Source organism: Lynx canadensis, chromosome C1 (assembly GCF_007474595.2).
Source record: "Lynx canadensis isolate LIC74 chromosome C1, mLynCan4.pri.v2, whole genome shotgun sequence".
Lineage (NCBI taxonomy): Eukaryota > Metazoa > Chordata > Mammalia > Carnivora > Felidae > Lynx > Lynx canadensis.
Window position 1 is genome coordinate 138,903,203 of NC_044310.1, and position 20,974 is coordinate 138,924,176.

The window sequence follows — 20,974 nt, forward strand, 5'->3', positions numbered from 1 at the left end:
TGCTATCTTATCCTGTCGTATTCTATTTCTTTCTTTTTTTTTCTCTAAGACAGTCATGGCCCACTGAAATGATTTTATCACCTACTAACATGACCTAGCACTCATATATATAAATAAGCAGAAACAGTTTGCACAAAATAGTGCCCTAAATATACAATGTATTCTTTTGCTTTTCTATTTCATTTATCAAAATATACTGGTTGGGGCACACTAAGTTGGTTTTGCAGCCCCAAATAGGTCTAAACTGTCTTAGAATATTCATGAGGTAATTAACTCAACAAATATTTATTGAGCACCTAGTATGTGCTAAGCACTGTTTTAGCACTGCAGATAAAGTAGTATACAATGCAAGGACACAAAGTTAACTGTATTTATAACTTAGAAACTCAGTTTACTCTGCTCATTAAACAAAATAAGGAGATAAAACTTCTGAATGGAATATTGAAACATTTTAAGTGTTACTCTACGCTCATATTCAGAGAGCAGAAATCCCACCAAGCAAGGGATTTAACCTCTTTTCTCAAAATTGGTTTCCTTACAATAAAAATTTTTATCATGTGATAAAAAGCATTTCTAAAAATAAACCAAAACTTTGTTACTTGAAACATCTCAAGCATTTTTGCATTTACTCCAACAGTTTAAGAGTAATTCTGTGTTAAGGAAACAAATGATCAATAACACACACACACACACACACACACACACACAAATTCACTTTTTTTTTTTTTTTGCCTGACACCATTACCACCACAAGACTGATCTTGATACAGTCATGACTCAAACTTCATATTCCAGTATTCAAGCATCCCTTCCACTTGTTTTCTTCCTCCCCAGCAGGTTGGCCCTGTTAAGGGCAGAAAGCATTTCATTAGATACTGCCATTGATCCCTTACCCCCAATTCTTCTCTAAATGCTTTGGTTTGGGGTCCCCCTCCCTCCCTTCCTTTTACAGAGCAAATAACCACTGGTCCCTAGGTCTTCCTGCCTACTTCTGCTAAAAGAATGCTAGGAATTTACATCAGGATCCAAAGCACAAAGATAGAAATTGATATATTTTTATAAATACATATACAATACCATTACTAAGGCTTGGGAAAATAATGTCTTGTTGCAAGATCTAGACTGTTCATACAAGTTATCTATTTATTTTTTAAATTAATCCTTTAAATATAGAGGAGAAAATTTTACTATTTCCATAGGATTGAAAAGTGAATTATATTTTATTAGACTCACTAGGGCATGATGTTTCCTCTTGTTTCTACAAGCATTCATTTTTATTAAGGATTACCATTGACCTTGTTTGCATTTAAAGTACACTTGCCAAAGCAAATTATAAAGGTCAAATGGTGAAGGCATATCTTTTATATGAATCATCTCTTAGGCTTTTAAATTTTTATAGATAAAAATCAGTATTTGGGCATATTAACTTTGAAAAAATTTTCTAGCATAAAGTAGTGTTTATTCAAAATTGGGGATATAGATCAAATGGGTATAATGACATTTTAAAAGCACTTTATTGATCCATTTGGTATAAGTTTTATGCCATCTCTTGTGTGCATACAAAGACATGTACAATAATATTAATACTTAAGAGCCGACCATAGAAGAGTTTAGCATAATGTAAACAACGACTTTCCTTAAAGAATATTGGTGACAAGAGAAATAAATCTAAAGCGGTAGATATTACCTTTGTTCTAAAAAGCAAAAAAAATTTTTAAATGACGCAGAAAAAAAATCTCAACAATGAAACTAGTAATAATAGGAAAATATCCTTTAAAAACCTTTAAAAATTTTACTGCTGCTACTTCTGTGTGTACACACACATATACACTCACACACATCATAAATTATATGTGTATGCGAAGAGTACTGTTTACATCTGGAAATCTACCCCACTGGGAAGGTTAACAGTGTCAATTCCTGATTGTCCCAGTTTATCTCAACCTCTGATTGGGTGTCTAGGCACGTGACCTCACCCCAGGAAAGTTTATTTGGGTGACTTTTCAGTCTCATCTCCTACTTCATTAAAAGCAACAGAGGCAATGAGAAAAAGAATTTGTGCCAGTTCATGGTGCTGCTGGCTGGTGTGAAATCATCATTTTTTTTCAGTTAAAGGACTTCTCCAACTTACTAACTTGTTCCAGGCTCCAGATGCCATTTGGCTATTTAACTGCTTATTGTTTAGTGAATAGTTTGCTTTTTAAAAGAACTTAGTAACTGTCCCTTTCATTAGTTTAAGCACAAAACATCTTGGCTGGAAAAAAAATTCATCTTTAAGAAAACATTTTTTTTCCATGTGCTTCAAGAGACCATATGGTTTTTATGCAGAACTGTGAAGTAGGTTTGCCAGAGAGTGCCTATTAAGCAGATTAAGCAGCTCAGAAATAAGCAATCTCCAATTTCACTCCAGATATAAAAATTCAGGATCTTCTTTGGATGACCCCAAGCATTTCTGAGTGACTTTAAGAACTAACTCAGAATACTTTGGAATGTGCCTCTTCCTCTGTAAGGTGATTTTAACTCCCTGGACCATGTGAGAGTCTAAAGTAACTTGTCACCTTCCAACCATCTCCTTTCCTGTCCCTGACCTCCTGGCTTTGGACCAATACTGAAATCAGTTTTTACTTTATCCACAAATGGATGGTATCCTCTCCCTTACTTCCCATACACACATGCCACACACACAGCATCAAAAGCTCTGATTTCTAGACGTTGAATGCCGGTTTTATGTTCTTAATAGATTCACTGAACCAACATTTTTGGAATGTCAACTGTGTGTTAGAGACCATGTTAGGTCTCAGAAATAAGAAGTGATCCTTGCCTTTAATGGTTTAGAAAGATAATTTCAAATCTCTGTGCTGCTTGTCTAAGGCAATAGGTTTAACCATGGTGGGAGGGGAGGTGTGTGTGGAAAAGCAGCATACAATATTTTTGGTCAGTTTCTTTGTTTTCAGGATATGTACCTCCATGTATTTTATTATCCTCCATGCACTTCATTATTTCCTTCTCTTTTTTTCTAATGACCTTGTTTCTATCTCCTTTTCCAGTTTCAAATCCCAGATCAAATGTTACCATTGCTTAGTTTACCCTCACACCTTCAGTTTTCCAATTGTCCCTTTGTTGTATATCCGTCAAATCTCTTAGCATATTGCATTATAGTTACACTAGCTCTGTGAACAGAGCTTTAACATTTCTGATTCATATAAGCTCCCAATAAATGTGTATCGAAAGAGGAAAAAGAAAGACAGGGAGATTTGTGTGTTTATCACTTTTCCTATACAATGAGTTCCTGCAGGAAAGGGCAGGGAGCTGTTTTTGTGGTTGTTTTATATCACCATTTCTATCCTTTTATTTAACAGAGCCTTCCTGCTCATTGTTGAAAGTTAGAGAAAATAAAAAATAGGCCTTGATCCACATATTACCCTTAAGAAGCTTGGGATGTCCACAACCTTCTTGTTTGTAATATTTTCTTTATTGTCATTCCTCAAGAGCAACCATACTTTCTTTATTGTCATTCCTCAAGAATATTAATATGAAGAACTTTTAGAATAATGTCCCCAAATGGCTCCTAAATGTAGATGTTTCTCTCTTAAAAAACAAGACAAAAATATTAATAATAGTAAACTCTAAGGAAACTCTACATCTATAATGTCTTGCTAGAGTATTTTGAAAATGTGCTCTGGTTGTGGTTAAAAGGACAGTGATCTGTACATTTAAATATGTCACTATTGGTTAGCAGATGGGAAAAAAAATGGCCACAGATAGCGATTACCAGTAAATAAGAGTTGTTATTGGCTTGTTTAAAAAGATGGTTTCAAAATGCAAATAAAGCACATTTTTTGCCACTTACAGAAATAGGAAGCTTTACGAAGCAATGAAATGCTTAAGGTGTTGACTGTTTTATCACAAAGCTGAATTAACATTTAAAGAATTGTATACCATATGCTTCCTTCAGTATTTGATATGTTCTTACTCTACTCATTGTGCACATAGTCATTGTCTTGTGATAAAGGTTTATAAATATTTATATATTTTTAAACAGATTTTTTATAAATCTCATTCTTTAAATGAAACACTGAAAACTTAAAAAAAAACAGACATGACAGCTGGGAAAAATTGCAAAGTCATGCAATATAGAGATATTCTATAAGGTGTGTTGGATATACTGATTTATACTTACTACTATTACTACATCACCACTACTAACCGCAGCTACTAATGTAAATAATAATGCTGACAATGATAACTCCATTTATTTGTGTAGACTTTTAGACATTAAAAGCCTGTCACTGACCTGTTTTTGATTCTCACAACAATCATGCCAGTTTTTCCTAAAGAAAACTCAAAGGTAGCAAAGTATCATATGCAGGAAGATGTTCATCCCTGTGTTATATACGATGATGAAAATATAAATACCAAACTTTATCAGAATAGGTCAACAAATATGATTGATCCATAGACTACAAGATTAAAAATATTCATGCAAACGTCCATATACCAAAAAGGAAAAATTCTTGTGTTATTCCGTTAGAAGAAAACAAGAAGCATATAAAATTTGTAGTACTATTACAACTATGGAAACATTTCTGCATATATGTATTTAGACAAGGTCTCAATGGTAACATGGTCAAATATAAAGTTTTTGATGGCATAGCACAGCAGTCAAGTGTTTGGATTATTTTAGATTTTCAGTAACACTAGTGTTGTTCATTATATCATATACATGTTACATAAGCCTGTAACAATATTTGATGAATGCATATATCACATAATGCTTCTCTTTAGGGAAAGACCTTTTATGAAAACAATGATTGTAGGTTCCTTTTCAACAGAATGTGATTCTCACCCCATCCCTTGTGCATCTGGATCACCAGGGGTGATTTCAAAGGATACTACTGCTCAAGCTGTACCCTAAGAGACAAGCTTTCAACTAACCTGGGATAAGGCCCAGGCATTGTTTTTGTTCATTTGTTTGTTTGAAGTTCTCCAGGTAATTCTATTGTGCAGCTTGGATTGAGAACAACTAAAACGATTATAATAAGCAACTGAAATTTTATATTTTTAAATATGAAGTTCCTTGAATTTTCGTCTGAAGCGTAAGACTTTCAAGATTAAGAATGCTATTTGGGTGATGGCATTTGGTCTGATTTAAGGAATCCTAAGTACAGAGTATCTTTATGCTATCAGTGACAAAAAATTTTTAAATGATAAAACATAGTGTTGGTGAGAAATGAACACTGCCATACCCTGTTTATGAAAATGTAAGTTGAATGTGCATTGATCAACTTCACTGTAGGGCAGTGTGACAATATGTACTCATATTAAAAAATATGTAAACCCTTTTGTCCCTGGAATTCCACTTTTAAGAATTTATCCTTAGAAAATAACTGAGCATATTGGCAAAGATGAGTTAATAAGAATGTTTACCATAGTGTTGCTTACAACAGTAAAAGATTGGAAACAATCAGATATCCATGACTGTAGATTGATTGAATTTTGGTATATTCATACATGATAGTAGTAAAATGGCTCTAAAGTTAACACGACTTAACATGGAAAGATAGTCAAAACCTATCGATAAAAGAAAAAGGTTACAAAACAGCATGATTCCATTTTTGTTAAAATATGTAATATGTGTATGTATGTCTGCATATGTATATACATACAGGTGGGAAAAGCCTGCAGAACTACACATTAAAATATTAATAGTTATCTCCATAGGTATTTTTTATTTTGTTTTATACTCTCATGTATATTCTAGGGTTTTTTTTTTTCACTAAAAGGAAGGTAGTGTTATAAATAAAGACCAAAAACATTTTCTTAAATGAAAATATATTTTGAAAAATAAAGCCTTGTTACCTTTGTCTACCAGCTACAGCACAGATTGCCCTGTCTTCATCACCTTGTCCACTTTGTGAAAAGCAAGCTATTTGACAGAATAGTTAGCTATTTCTTAATATTTTTTAATATTTCTAAACTTCTTCAATATACCTATTTTCAAAGTAGATGAGGAAGTATAGAGTTAAGTTTAAGTGTTATTAAACAGTGCCAAATTTAAGTGTTATTAAACAGTGATTACAATTAATCTGATTTAAATTCCCAAAGGTGGTGTGTAACAAATTAATTGAAATATACCTTAATGTATTTTTATGGGGTTGTCTTCTTTAACGTCCATAATTAATAAGTGTTTCTTCTTCTTCTTCTTCTTCTTCTTCTTCTTCTTCTTCTTCTTCTTCATTTTAGGCGGTTCAGGACCATCATCCTCCATAGCCATAGCTGGTACCAGCCACCCTGCCATCACAAAGACAACATCTGTTCTTCAAGATGGCGTCATAGTTACCACCGCAGCTGGAAACCCACTGCAGAGTCAGCTGCCTATTGGGAGTGATTTTCCTTATGTTGGCCAAGAGCACGCACTTCATTTTCCATCCAACAGCACTTCAAACAACCATCTTCCACACCCCTTGAACCCCAGCCTCCTCAGTTCTCTACCTATCTCTTTGCCAGTGAATCAACAGCATCTCCTAAACCAGAATCTATTAAATATCCTCCAGCCTTCAGCAGGAGAAGGCAAGTCTGAGATCAACCTCCACCCTTTAGGTTTTCTCAACCCGAATGTAAACGCTGCTTTAGCTTTTCTCTCCGGTGACATGGATGGGCAGGTATTGCAGCCTGTTCACTTTCAGCTCTTAGCAGCCCTGCTTCAGAACCAAGCCCAAGCAGCTGCCATGCTTCCCCTGCCATCTTTCAATCTGACCATCTCAGATCTTTTGCAACAGCAAAATACCCCTTTACCCTCATTAACACAGATGACAGACCCACCAGACCATTTGCCAAGCAATCAGTCAGAGAACAGCCGAGCTGAGACCCTTTTAACCAGCCCCCTGGGGAACCCTTTACCGAGTTTTGCAGTCAGTGACACTACTTTTAACCCCCTGTTCCTCCCAGCTGTCACTGGGGCCTCAGGATTAATGGCCTTGAATCCCCAGCTGTTGGGAGGTGTCCTGAACTCAGCATCGGCCAACACCGCTAATCATCCAGAGGTTTCCATAGCAACTTCCTCCCAGGCAACCACTACCACAACCACTACATCATCAGCAGTGGCAGCACTGACTGTCTCAACACTTGGTGGGACAGCAGTGGTGTCAATGGCAGAAACATTGCTGAATATATCTAATAATGCTGGGAATACACCTGGTCCAGCTAAACTCAACAGTAACTCTGTGGTGCCACAGCTACTTAACCCTCTACTGGGGACAGGTCTGCTTGGTAAGTTAAATTTTTTCACAAATTTTTACAAAAGAAACGTTTTTCTAATTCTATTTTCTCCTTTTTAAAAACTCCATTTTGTCACACTATTTTTAAAAATGTTTTTGTTATGTCACAGCTTGCTTAAGGAACTAAATATAATAACACCCACACACACCCATAGTTATACAAACATGAAAATGACTTTTTCCTCTTCCCCTATTCTAGCAGTACTGAATAACATTTTAATCTGCTTTCTCTGATCTTCTAATTCTGATGCCACTTAAACTTAACCTACCTATCATTCTCTTAAGCCAAGTAGAGTCTTATTTTCCAAACAATAAAGCACAGGCCCATCATAAAAATAACTCTTATTTGAATTTTAGTTGGTGTGGCATCACAGGGTTAGTATGAGCGGCTGCACTGTGGATGGAAACTGTTTGAGGAAGTGTTTCTTCCAGGTGACCCCTACATAAACGAAAGTAAATGCTTATCCAGCAAAATAAGAAACAAGGCATAAAAACATCCAAAGATAAATTCTGCTCAAGTTCAAGGAAACAGACAGTCTCAATAGCTGCTGTTAGATTTCCTCAGCCAGTATAATTCCTTAGAACTTTGTGGCTTAAAAACAAAATCCTTCACGTATATTATTCTATCGCAAAAAAGTTAGAAAATAATGCAAGTATATCCAACTGACTAATGCAGATAGCTATAATATTAAGTGCAGAGATCTATCCAGAAAGTCTGGAAAGAGGCACATACACATAACACTGTCAAAAGGGCATCTGCAGTACCTAAAAATTAATAATAATGTTTCCAGATTTTATGGACACCTTTAGAATATAGTTTACTAATTTTATAGCTTACTAGTTGCTATAGTTTATTAGTTCTATTTGGTGTCAAAATCAATAGTTAAATAACCTAAAATACATCACAGGTTTACATATTTCGAGTTACAAGACAATTTCAATGGCATTGTCTTCAAGATAATTTCAATGTAATTTTAAAACAAGTTAATTTTGAATTATGAATATGAACTTAGTTGTTGACTAATCCCATCTGATTTAATAATATTCATTTTTAATGATTATGGCAATGAATTCTTTTGTATTATTAGCTTTCTTTACAGTTTTAATTTTAGGTGACCAACCTTTTACTTAAAAACAATATACATATTCCTTGGCCAAATCTGATTTTATTTGGTGGTATTTATTGATGACTGTGGCATGAGAACTAAATTTTGTTAATAAGGCCTGATCAGATCCACTCATTTTAATAATTCGCTCAGATACTTATGATTACTAAAACATTTTACGATTAATTTCCACCTTTAGTTTTAGGTGCTGTAACAAAAATAATATCAAGGAGTTTATAACACTGAAGCTCAATCTATAATGATTGGCTAATGGATAGAGCAAAAACTAAGTAGTGTCTCCAGGACATAAAGTCAAAAAACTAACTATGAAAGATAAAATTAATTAATAATAATACTCTCTGTTTACCACTTAGTAAGACATTGATGAGAAAAAGAGAAAAGAATGACCATGCCAAGTGCAGTTTTCAGTTTTTGTTTCAGGAATCCTCAGGTGCATAGATAGGCATAGGATCTCTGAAGAGTCACACTGACTTACATTTTATGTTTTTCAAACTATAGGTGACATGTCCTCAATAAACAATACATTGAATAACCATCAACTGACTCATCTGCAGTCGCTGTTAAACAACAATCAGATGTTTCCTCCAAATCAGCAGCCGCAGCAGCAACTTCTCCAGGGGTACCAGAACCTGCAAGCATTTCAAGGACAGCCCACAATTCCTTGCCCGGCTAACAGTAACCCTATGGCTTGTCTGTTTCAGAACTTTCAGGTACTCTCCTTCCCTGGGTTATTCAAATAGTAAACAATGTCTAGGTCTGTTAAAATACTTAACTGGGGGGAAGAGACAGAAAAAGGAGGTCATGTGCCCTCTCACGTCCACTTACTATTATTTCCCAAGAATGACTATTGTTAAACATTCCAGTCTTTTGTGTGAAGGTTATTTTATTTTGACTGAGCCCTCTCAGTGGTCCTTTTGGAGTGGACAGTAAAAACTGATCATATGATCCTCTTAAACCCTTTGGTGGTTTCCACTGCTCTCCTGACTGAAATCTACATCTTTAACATGCCAGCTTGGCCTGACTCTCCAGTCCTGCCCTCACCACTCTCCCTGGCTTCAGCCACATCGCCTTCCTTTACCTTTACAAGCTGAATACATTTCTGATAGATTAAGGATCTAGATGGAAAGAATGACACTTAATAAATATAAAAAGAAAATACAGATTTTTTTTAATAATCTTGAGGCAGAGAAGGTTCTTTTAGTAAGATACAAAATCAGGAGGTCAAAAAGAAAAGAAGTAATAATGCTGAATACATAAAACTTTAAAATCTCCATATGATCAAGGGCATTTTAAACAAAGTTAAAGACAAGTGGCACCTGGCAGAAAATACTTGCATAATAATGGCAAGTAATCGACATTCATTACACAAAAAGAGCTCCTACAAATCAGGAAGAAAAAAGATAATTGATAATAGAAATAGAAATAGATAATAGAAAAATGAGCAATAGATATGAACAGAAAATGAAAAATAAATTATTAATGAACATATGAAAAGAGTAATCAGAGTTAGATAAATTACAACATTCATGTGTCAATCAGATTGATTGATAGTCCTTGCTGACTTTTAGAGATATTGTTGGTCTGATTGTATGCTGATACAGATTGTATGCTGATACAAATCCAGGTAACTTGACAGTTTATCAGGGTTTTTGTTTTAAGTTTCTTTTATTTATTTTGAGAGAGAGCCAACAGGGGAAGGGCAGAGAGAAAGGGAGAGAGAATCCCAACCAAGCAGGCTCAGTGCTGTCAGCACAGAGCCCAACCTGGGGCTTGAACCCACAAACTGTGAGATCATGACCTGAGCTGAAAGCAAGAGTCAGTCAGTTAACCAACTGAGCCACCCAGGTGCCCCTATCAGGTTTTTAAATATACCTATCCTTGGGTATGCCTGAGTGGTTACCATCCCATATCCTTGGGATGCCTGGGTGGTTCAGTCAGTTAAGCGTTCAACTTCGGCTCAGGTCATGATCTTGTGGTTTGTGAGTGTGAGTCCTGCAATGAGCTCCCTGCTATCAGCACGAGCCCACTTCAGATCCTCTGTCTCCCTCTTTCTCTCTCCCACTCCCACCCCCGCACCCGTGCATGGTCTCTCTCTCTCAAAAATAAGCATTTTTCAAAAATAATGTAAAAAATAAATATACATACCCTTTGACCCAGAAGTTCAACTTCTTTGTATCTATTTTAGAGAAATCTTCAAATGTGAACAAAAGGGCACATGCCAGAATGTTCATTACAACGTGATTTGTGGTGGCAAAAATTAGAAGCCACTTAAGTGTCTATCAGTAGGGAAATAATTAAATATATTTTGGTATATCCATCTTTCTAGTACTAGTAGGTTTAGGTATATTTATATAACTGATTTGAAAAGATCCACAAGATTGCAAGGCTTCAATACTGTAGTATTATAGAACAATACTAAAGTACAAAACCATTTATGTGAAAGAAGGAAGGAAAGAAAGAAAATTAGCTATACACCTAAACACCTTAATGTATTAAAAATAAGTGTCTGCAAGGATGCTCTCCAGCACTGATTACTTCTGAGAAAAAAAATGGGATCAGAGTGGGATGGGAAAGTCAGATTTGGGTGGGGAGTAGTGATAAAGAAAATTTTATCTATTTTGACAATGAGAAAATGTTCATGTACATCTTGTGGAATAAAATAAATTTAGAAGGGAAGAGAAAGTGCTCAGCCATGTCACTGAGAATCTCAAACAAGCAGATAAAGCCTGAAGAAAATCCACTAGATTTAGGGCATCACCAGTGATGGTGGAATTCAGTTTTGGTGGGGTGATGGGAGCACAAGACAGATTGCAGTGGGTGGAGGGATGAAAAGGTTAGGATTAAAGAGTATGGATTACTCTTTCAAAAACGTGACTAGGAAGAACATAAGAGAAACAGACGTAGGTTGAATGCAAACTTTTAGAATATGGAAGCTATGCACATGGTTGTATGCTAAAGGAAAAATAAAAATGAAAATGAAAAGTAGAAAAGATTGAACATAAGGAAGACAAGGGATAATGGATGAGGTAAGATCCCTGAGGAGTGCCTTGGGATCCAGGGCATAAATGAAGGACTTACCTTCAGAGAGCAGAAGAGGGCTCTCTTACGCTGGGAAGCAGGGTAGGATTGGGGGCATAGATAGTTGCAGAGAAGTGTGTCCTGCCAGGGGTCAGAGAGTAGCAGAATATAAGAACTATGAGAATTCTTAACCTTATGAACTCCATTTTCTCTGTTAAGTAAGGCTATCAGCTAAGAATAGTGCTAGAGATGGTAAGCAGCCAGCTTCAAGAAGTGGATGAAGATTTGAATGGCTGTGAAAGAGAATGGTACCTAACTAGAGGGTCACTGGATTGATGAGAACAATAAGCCCCCAGCTGCAGTTGAACACCCTGAATTCCTAGACAGATACTCAGCAACCTCACTGTGGATACAGATAAGCAGGCAGTGAAAATGATCCCAGATTGAGATTTTATCTGGTAGGTGTAGACAGGGGAAGAAAAACAAGAGAGTGGTTGATACGCTGATGGATCCCAGGTTCTGGTTAGTGAAAAAGGATGTGAAGACAAGAAGGGAGAGATCATTGAGGGGAAAAATTGAAGTGTCAAGGGTCTGAAGCAGCAATTCTTAGGTGGGGTTGGTGAAATTAGAATAACCTTGGGGACTTTTTCAAACTGCATCATCCTTCCTGTCCTGAACATGCATATTCTTACCTAGTGGGCACTCCCTCCCTTCATTTCTTCCAATTAACAGTCACATCTCTAGAGAGACATTGACACTGTTGACAGCAGAGGGGTGTCCCCCAGCCAGTAGCCAGGTAAGATTGAAGAATAGGTGTCACTGTTCTATCCAAAACCTTCAAAAATAGTGTCATATCAGAAACATTTTGTTGTTATGAAAAGAGTATGATATATATATATATCATATATATCTCATATATATATATATATATATATCATATATATATATATATATATGGAGAGAGAGAGAGACAGAGAGAGAGGGAGGGAGCTCAGTTGTATTTCAGTAGAAATATAAGTGAGTGAGAAATCCTTTTCAAAATTTGGTTCCCTTTGTAATTCGAGCAGTGCTGGTGATGGACTTGTTTCTCTCTTTGAATTCCAAGTTGCAAAACCTGTAATGACAGGTAAATAGGTGGAGTCATCACCTGAAAACAGTTTGTGTCCAACCACCTCACCTGTAACTTTGCTAAAGAATGTTTGGTAATGATGATTTCTTTAAAAAAAAAAAAAATCTGTGAAATGATTTCAACCAAAGAAATGGGACCCAAATATAATCAGGACACAAGCTTTTGTAAACAGTGACTTTTTATTTCATGTTTGAGCCTTGCTCTTCCTTTATATTTCCTTCCTTGTTATGTTTGTTTGCATTTTGGCAAATCTTAAAAATATGGTCTTTCTCTTTGAGGTCTTTAAAGACTTTTCTCTCTCTCATTGCTTCCTGTCTGTTTCTTCAAGGTGAGAATGCAGGAAGATGCAGCTCTCCTAAACAAAAGAATAAGCACTCAGCCGGGGCTCACAGCTCTTCCTGAGAATCCAAACACCCCACTTCCACCTTTCCAAGATCCATCTTGTGAGTTGCAGCCGAGGATTGACTCATCTCTTGGTCAGCAGGTGAAGGACGGCCTCATTGTGGGCGGCCCAGGCGATGCTTCTGTGGATGCCATTTACAAAGCAGTGGTTGATGCAGCCAGCAAAGGAGTGCAGGCTGTCATCACCACTGCAGTCAACAGTACAACTCAGATCAGCCCCATTCCAGCTCTGAGTGCCATGAGTGCCTTCACTGCCTCGATTGGTGACCCATTAAGTCTCCCCAGTGCTGTCAGTGCAGTCATTCATGGACGAAACATGGGCAGTGTCGATCATGATGGTAGGCTAAGGAATGCAAGAGGGGCTCGGCTGCCCAGGAATCTGGACCATGGGAAGAACTCAAATGAAGGAGATGGGTTTGAATATTTCAAGTCAGCAAGTTGCCACACATCCAAAAAACAGTGGGATGGGGAGCAAAGCCCTGGAGGGGAGCGAAACAGGTGGAAGTGTGAGGAGTTCTTAGATCATCCAGGCCATGTCCACAGTAGTCCTTGTCACGAAAGGTCCAACAATGTCTCCACACTGCCATTTCTGCCTGGGGAACAGCACCCAGTATTGTTACCACCAAGAAACTGTCAAGGGGATAAAATTCTGGAGGAAAATTTCAGGTATAATAACTACAAAAGAACTATGATGAGTTTTAAGGAGAGACTAGAGAACACTGTGGAAAGATGCGCACACATTAATGGGAACAGACCTCGACAGAGTCGGGGCTTTGGAGAGCTGCTGGGCACTACAAGGCAAGACCTGGTCCTAGAGGAGCAATCTCCAAGCTCCTCAAATAGTTTGGAAAATTCTCTAGTCAAAGACTACATCCATTACAATGGAGACTTTAATGCCAAAAGCATTAATGGGTGTGTGCCTAGCCCTTCAGACGCTAAGAGCATTAGTAGTGAAGATGACCTAAGGAATCCAGATTCCCCTTCTTCAAATGAGTTGATACATTATAGGCCAAGGACGTTCAACGTTGGCGACTTGGTCTGGGGCCAAATCAAAGGACTCACTTCTTGGCCTGGAAAATTAGTAAGAGAAGACGACGTTCACAATTCATGTCAACAAAGCCCCGAGGAAGGGAAGGTATACCAATCTTTATCCATTGTCAAATACTAACCTTTGTTCAGATGTCAATTGTTATTTTATGTTATCATCACTTTGGATTCTTTGGATTTGAAATTAGGATTCTTCATGACTCATTGAGGTCTCACAAACTTCTGGAGCATAAAATGAAGAGGGGATGGTTATAGTCACCAAAATGTCCTATCAAGGGGTGAGTTGTGAAGCATTCGTAGATTCCACAAGGGCCTGTAACCTAGGAACCAGATTTCCAGAGTTTTGTTAATTCTGCCTTCCTTCCCTGCATTTATCTAACTCTTCATTCCATACCCAGAGGATGAAGGCAAGTAGCAATAACTGGGAAAAAAATCTGGTGACCTTTGGAGTCCACGGGTGTGGCAGAGGTAGGGCAACAGGAAGACGGGGGACAGCGTCTCCTCCATGTGCTCGCATGTGACACATACTGCTGAGGAGAGGGCCAAACCAGGGTGCAATTGCAGCCATTTCTGGAAGCCACAGGTAACGTCTGTGTTCAGAATGGTGTCTCCTTTCAGGAAAAGTTCTGGGCCTTTATAACATATGGAAATGTTTAACCCCACAGTCTGGTTCTACTTAACACAATCTGATCATATAAATTAAATGAAAACTTCTCCATGAAACTACCATTCAATTTAGAAGAAATTAGTAGGGGTCTTCTGGGTTTTACCCCCTCTCACAATGGTAGAATTGGCTCACGAGGCAAGAAATATGCAGAATGTTCAAAGCAGATAGAAAAATTTATATCTGACCAGGAGGAGATAATTATGCACATTCCCCACATGTAATGAAGAAACGTAATTTTTCATCTCCTTAGGAAATAAAAATTACTCTTACAAATATATATTATTCTCTTAAAGAGTATATTATATAAAGCTATTTTCAACTCTGCTCAAACTTCCACTGGCACTTAGGTTTAATGGCAGGAAACCAAAAACATTTTTGCCAGCACAATAAAAAGATTGTCTTTCTCCAAATGACCAGGAGGTCCTTAAACCCGTTGCTTATAATGCCTAATATATACTTGTCAGGATATGCTCTGGGCATAATGTTTCTACGTTTGATAAGAAAATGAATTCCATACTCCTGTTCACAAAACATTTTATTCTCTAATCTCTCTGAGACCAGACAAAACATTCTTTAGGTTGATAAACCTAAATACTTTTGACAGTTTATTCAAAAAGTAATTAGAAACAGCAAAATTGGGCTTTTATAATATAAATGGACTGCTACAAATTTAAAATGTAGATGCTGAACTGTTTTACAATCTCTGTGCAAATGAAACCACGTCTTTTTAGGTGCCATTTTACAAAAAGCTTAGCTAAAAAAAAAGATTATGGCCTCCCTTTCCTGGAAACATTCTTCCTGTCCTAAATGCCTTGTCTAAATATCTCTTCATGTCCTCAGGAGAATAAAGGCATGTACTTTTAACACATTTCACATTAAACAATGGTCCTAATCTTCTGGTTAGTGTGTGTTTGCAAACTCCTGGGACTGAGTTGCTCACTAATGTTTGGGGAGATACACTTTTAAAAAAATCATTATCTAAGAGTCCAAGAAACATTTATTTTGCTGCATTTGAATAAGCACCTGGTTTTCACTCACTATGTTTATTGTAAGTGTTTAAAATATCCAGATTCTTCTTCCTTATTATAGGCAATAGATGAATTGCTAACAGGGAGCATAACATTTCTGTCAATTCAAATGTCCTTCCCCACTGCCTGACATTGTAAGTTGGCATTCTGACAACCTTAGTATGAAAACCTTGATATCATGATACGCTAAAAATATTTTTAGTAATTCACAAAAAATAATGTAAAGCATATATTTAGAGGTGCAAAATTGAAAACATATAATGAAATATTAATGATAACACATGAAATATTTATCTATCATTAAAAAGTAAGGTATAACAGCCTTAGAAGCTCTAGGGCACATAACATTTTTAAAAATCTCTGGTCTTTTCAGGACCTACCTCACTTTTGCACATTAAAAAAAAACAAAACAAAGTGCTGTTTCACAAACACTGTTTTTTCTTCTATAGTTCACAAAACAAAGGAAGGGCTTCCTCATAGCTTATTTAATGATGCCCCCGAAAGCCAATGTTCTCAATGTATAAGACCAGGAAAGGCGAAATTTCAAACACAAGTCTGTCTGACTTCAAGCCAAATGGCCTTTCCTTGATGTCTTGATGATTCTGGTTCATCAAGAAAAAAATTAAACTATGTTCAATATCTGTGTAAGACAAAGCATGATTCTATTTGAAAAGATTTCCAGTAAAACATTTTTAAAATGTGTACTCTTAGTCCGGTGAACAAACCAGTCATGATGTAAATTTTATTTACATAGAACCCCTTAGTCCTCAGCAATGCTGGACAAATAAAGTCTTGTGCATTAATAATCAGATTTCTGCTTTTAAAAAGATAAGCAATGCATTAGGTTTCCTTCTATATACTGTAGCAAAGGCTGACATTTTAATAAAGTCAAGAGAGAAAGATAGAGACTGACTCCATAAACAATTTGTTTATTATAGGAAAATCTAATTGATTCCACCTTGCTAATGTGGAATGTTAGGACCACATCCCCTAGTGTTTATCTTTGTAGTATCTCAGAAGAAAAGGTTAGGTAACCAATTTTCTTACACGTTATCATTTTAAACCTTCTTAGCTTCTCAGTTTTTCATACTATTTCCATGTCCACCAAAGTAAATTAATCCAAGATTCTGTCAGATCCCTCCAGATAAAGTGTATGTTAACTCAAGTGTTAGAATAGATTTATTATCTTATCTCTCCCCACCCCCACATCCCACAAACCTATCATTTATTTTCTGTTGCAGTCTTTGTTCTCAGCAAACCACTTCAAATTCTTTTCAGAAGCAAGCAAAGTAAAAAGAAAAAAAAAATTATGGTAATTAATTAAGCTGGGCATCAATCTTGTTTTCAGGTTGTGTGGGTCCTCTCTGGACCAACAGATCAATGCTGTGACTGGAGCACTGATGTCTGCCTAGGGCTGAGATGTCCACGTTGTCCTTAGGTTGATACCTTAGCCAACTGTCATAGTAAATGACCTGGTCAGTTTATGGTCTTAGAAAGGCATTTTTAATCTTTGGTGGGATATTAAATGTAACAGAATTACTAATAATGCATTAGAACTGTTCAGCACTTTTTGAGATTGCTTCCTAAGAGGTTTTATTTCAAAACATCAAGTACTCTATGAACATAGTCTACAGAGAACTAGAGAGAAAGCAGAGTGTGGCAGAAAGAGGTATAGGCTTTGGGCATTCTCACGTGAGCCTAATCCCAGGGTCATCAGTTTCCTAAATGATGCTGGGTAGCTGTATTAATCACCCAAGCTGCAATCTCCTCACCCCCCAAGTGGGAATATCAGTTCCTACTCAAAATAATGTCTTAAGAATTAAATGAGATACCATAAGTAGATTATCCAACACTCAAATGAGGCTCAGTAAAAATTAGCCTCCTTGCCCATTTTTTTTTTCATATCATTGTTTGTGGTTTTTTATTTTTGTTTTTGTTTTGTTGTTGTTGTTTTATGTTAGACAACCTTATTAATTTGGATTTCACCACCGTGGAATTGTGGTAATTTGACTTTAGTTATTGTTTACCTATGCATTATCCATGAATAAAAGATTTACTAACCAGGTTGAGGGTGAGAGGATTATAATATATATGTTTAATGGATGAAATAGTTTATAACCATTTGTTAATCAAGTTCAGCACATCGCATACAAATTGGCGTATCAGATTACAAGTTGTTATTAGCTGTTCGTTTCAAGCACGAGTTCTACTTGGAAGCATTTTAAAGCTTCAAAGTCCCTCCCAACAGTGTTGCTAAAAACTACCAACTCAGACTTTCTTCCTTTACCTTCCTACCCCACCCCCACATATACAACAATTTTAATTAGTAGAGATTTTTAACAGTCCATGGAAAGTTGGACCGAATCGCCCCTACAGAATACTGCCCCAATACTGAAGCTATGTGACAACACTAGAGAATATCCTGTGCCTGGTATTACACCACTCAGAAAGTAGCATTCATCTCCTTAACCCTCTGCTACATTCTTTCCTTCAGTTACCAGTTTGTCATGAAGTATGGCCTGAAAGATATTTATACTTTTTCTAAATAAATGATGCAAGTTTCTCTCTGAACCATAAATCCTTTATAGTTTAAGGTTCAGTGGCCAAGAATAAGCCCTCAGTGCTGGGCTCCAGTACATCATCATAGCCGGAGAGGCGCACTGCCAGATCTTGGCACAGTATTAGGGAATTCTTGGAAAGGGAAGTGGCTTCGGCTGGCATTACACCTCTCCACCTCCACCATGATGTACACACTCAAAACTTACATTTTGAGTCTATGAAACTGGGGTGGGGGAAATGGGTGTCTTTATATACTTGTTTCAGTCATTATTTAAAAATGGGAAAAGTGCTCCTGTTTTCTAAACTATATTTTGAAATTATCATCTGCCATCTCTGATCTTACATTAACTAGCCTATAAGTATTGTCTGTCAAAGTAATAATCAAATAATAAAATTCTTTTTTTAGTACATAAATTTTACTCTTCTTGAACATTTCCCATTGGTCTTCATGTCATTGCTCTTACATTCAATGTGTATTCTGCCTTGAGCCAAATTTAGGAAAGGATTTATTTCTAGATTGGCACCATAATGTTTCTTTTCAATGAAACATTGGTTGTTGGTGGACAGGTAGAGACACCTCCTGATTACCCAGAAAAGTTCTACATTTCAGTGCCACACTACATGACCAAATAAAGGCATGTTTTTAATAGCAGTGGGTAGGGTTCTGTCTTTAGAATTACACTTTGCCTTTTTTCACATGATTATATTTGGCAGGTAGAGATAAAAATAATTCTCTGAATAGTCATTCAAATGAGGCAAAACTCATCATTTATTATTAAAACTCATAACTAAACTTATTTGAGGACAATACACTTTCTGTATGTCAGGTGACTATCACACACACACACACACACACACACACATATTTTGACAGTGTGAAACATAAAGACAGCTTACCGTCGCATTTTGGGAATGTATAGCTTAAGTTTGAGTTTTCTTGCGAAGTTTAAACATTTTACTTTGAAGAACCAGCTTCCTGTGCTTGATTATCAGAATTAGCTATTTGTATTCTTTAGTACTATTATTCTCTGTCGAAAGTGTTCTTTGTGTATTACCTTTGCCTTATATATTTTCTTAACTACAGTTGGAAATGAGTCCTTGTCTCCACACCCCGTCACCAACCACAGTATTTGGGCTGCGTTGTGGCTGGTGAGGTGGCAGGACCATCAACACTCTGTAGCAACAGAATCTCCTTGAAAAGGGAGGAAAGTAGTTTTGGGAAAGTTCTGTGCAAGATAAAATCCAGGCTAACAAAGTTAGTGCCTGGTCAAAATTTGGAGGATAATAAAAATGAAGAAGTAGAGAAGACCAAAAATGTGAATATTAGCAAAAAGACTAAGCAAAGTAAAACCTCGGGTGAGACTGTAAACATCACTGAAGTGAATTGTGGAATTTTGTAACCTTTTTTCCCTAAACAAGGCTAAAGAGGCCTAGTTCCATTTGCAGATAGCTGAGACCCACACAGTGTCCTCGAGCTTGTCAGCACAGTGTTCATAGAGTTAGTCTGAGGCCAATGCGTGTTTCTGTGATGTGAACTTTTAAACAGTCCTGCTTTAGAAATATGAGCTCACACAAACCATTTAATTCCATTTATGTGTGGCAGATCAACGTGAAATTTGTTGTACATTTAGAATAGATTTATTCTAGTCCTGTAGTATACTTTTCCACTACTTAAAAACACTGCTTCCAAAGTGAAGAAGAAAGGAAACACACATGCACACACACACACACACACACACACACACACACACAACCTCAGATAATGCTACTGGCAAAAATTGTTCATGTGTATTTGGTTAGTTCATTTGGAAGAACAATGGGATTCGCTTTAGGGATTTTTCCACGAGTACGATTGATGGAAAATTAGATTCATCCTTCTGTCACAGGTGAGTCAACTCTTTACTCCAAAGTATTTCTTTATCATTAATTCCCATTCTTTAAAAAAAAAATACTGAAATATCGCCCTTAGGTTAGCAGGACTTTTTCAGGTTGAAGATATTTTTTAATATTTACTGTTTAATAAATGTTTGACAATAACGAACCTGATAAATGCCTCATATTTGCTTGTTGCTTCAGAGCTGTATTTCCCAGGCTTCAGCCAAAGTTGCATGCTACCTGTAAGAACACTTAGCTAGAAACTTTATTCAAATTCACTTACTCCTTTATTTATTTATTCAACAAATGCTTTTTGGACTCCTATTATGAACTAGGCACCATTCAAGCCACTTTTTAAATAACTCCTTCAGTCTTAGTCTAAGATATAATATGTGTGAAATCACAGGTATAATGTTCTTTGTATTTTTCTAATATAAACATATGAATATATAACTATTAAAAGTGTTTAAAGGTTGGTCCTGTTTCACGTGCCACCAATGACACTTTGGTGTTTTTAAAGCACCGTCGTCTTCATTATCTTTTTAGATTCTCTCAATGACCCATAAAGATGCACAACCATCCCCATTTTACAGGCCAGGGAGCTGACACTCAGCAAAGTGGCGTTCCTAAGAACACAAATGACAGGCAGTTAAGCCAGGCACCCAGTCTGGTCTCCTAAACTAAGCTTGGTACTCTGTGCACAATACCATTCCCCAATAACAGGAGCTGAGGACATTGTAAAAATTGGATGAAATGTAAGGAATGAAGAGCGGGTTTGAGTTCAGCTGTCCTGTCTGTCTTAGGAAATCTGGAATGTGGCTTGTACTCTGTCCTTTGACCTTTGT

At 36.7% G+C, this 20,974-nt stretch overlaps 1 protein-coding gene across 1 annotated transcript in view; it reads left to right on the top strand.

The window, feature by feature from the left end:
- Positions 1 to 20,974, top strand: part of MBD5 (methyl-CpG binding domain protein 5) — a 141,937-nt gene that overhangs the window by 104,096 nt on the left and 16,867 nt on the right. The window contains exons 7-9 of the mRNA XM_030324849.1: positions 6,244 to 7,269; positions 8,903 to 9,114; positions 12,880 to 14,088. Of these exons, the coding sequence (XP_030180709.1) occupies positions 6,244 to 7,269; positions 8,903 to 9,114; positions 12,880 to 14,088 (2,447 nt within the window). The remainder of the gene's footprint in view (positions 1 to 6,243; positions 7,270 to 8,902; positions 9,115 to 12,879; positions 14,089 to 20,974) is intronic.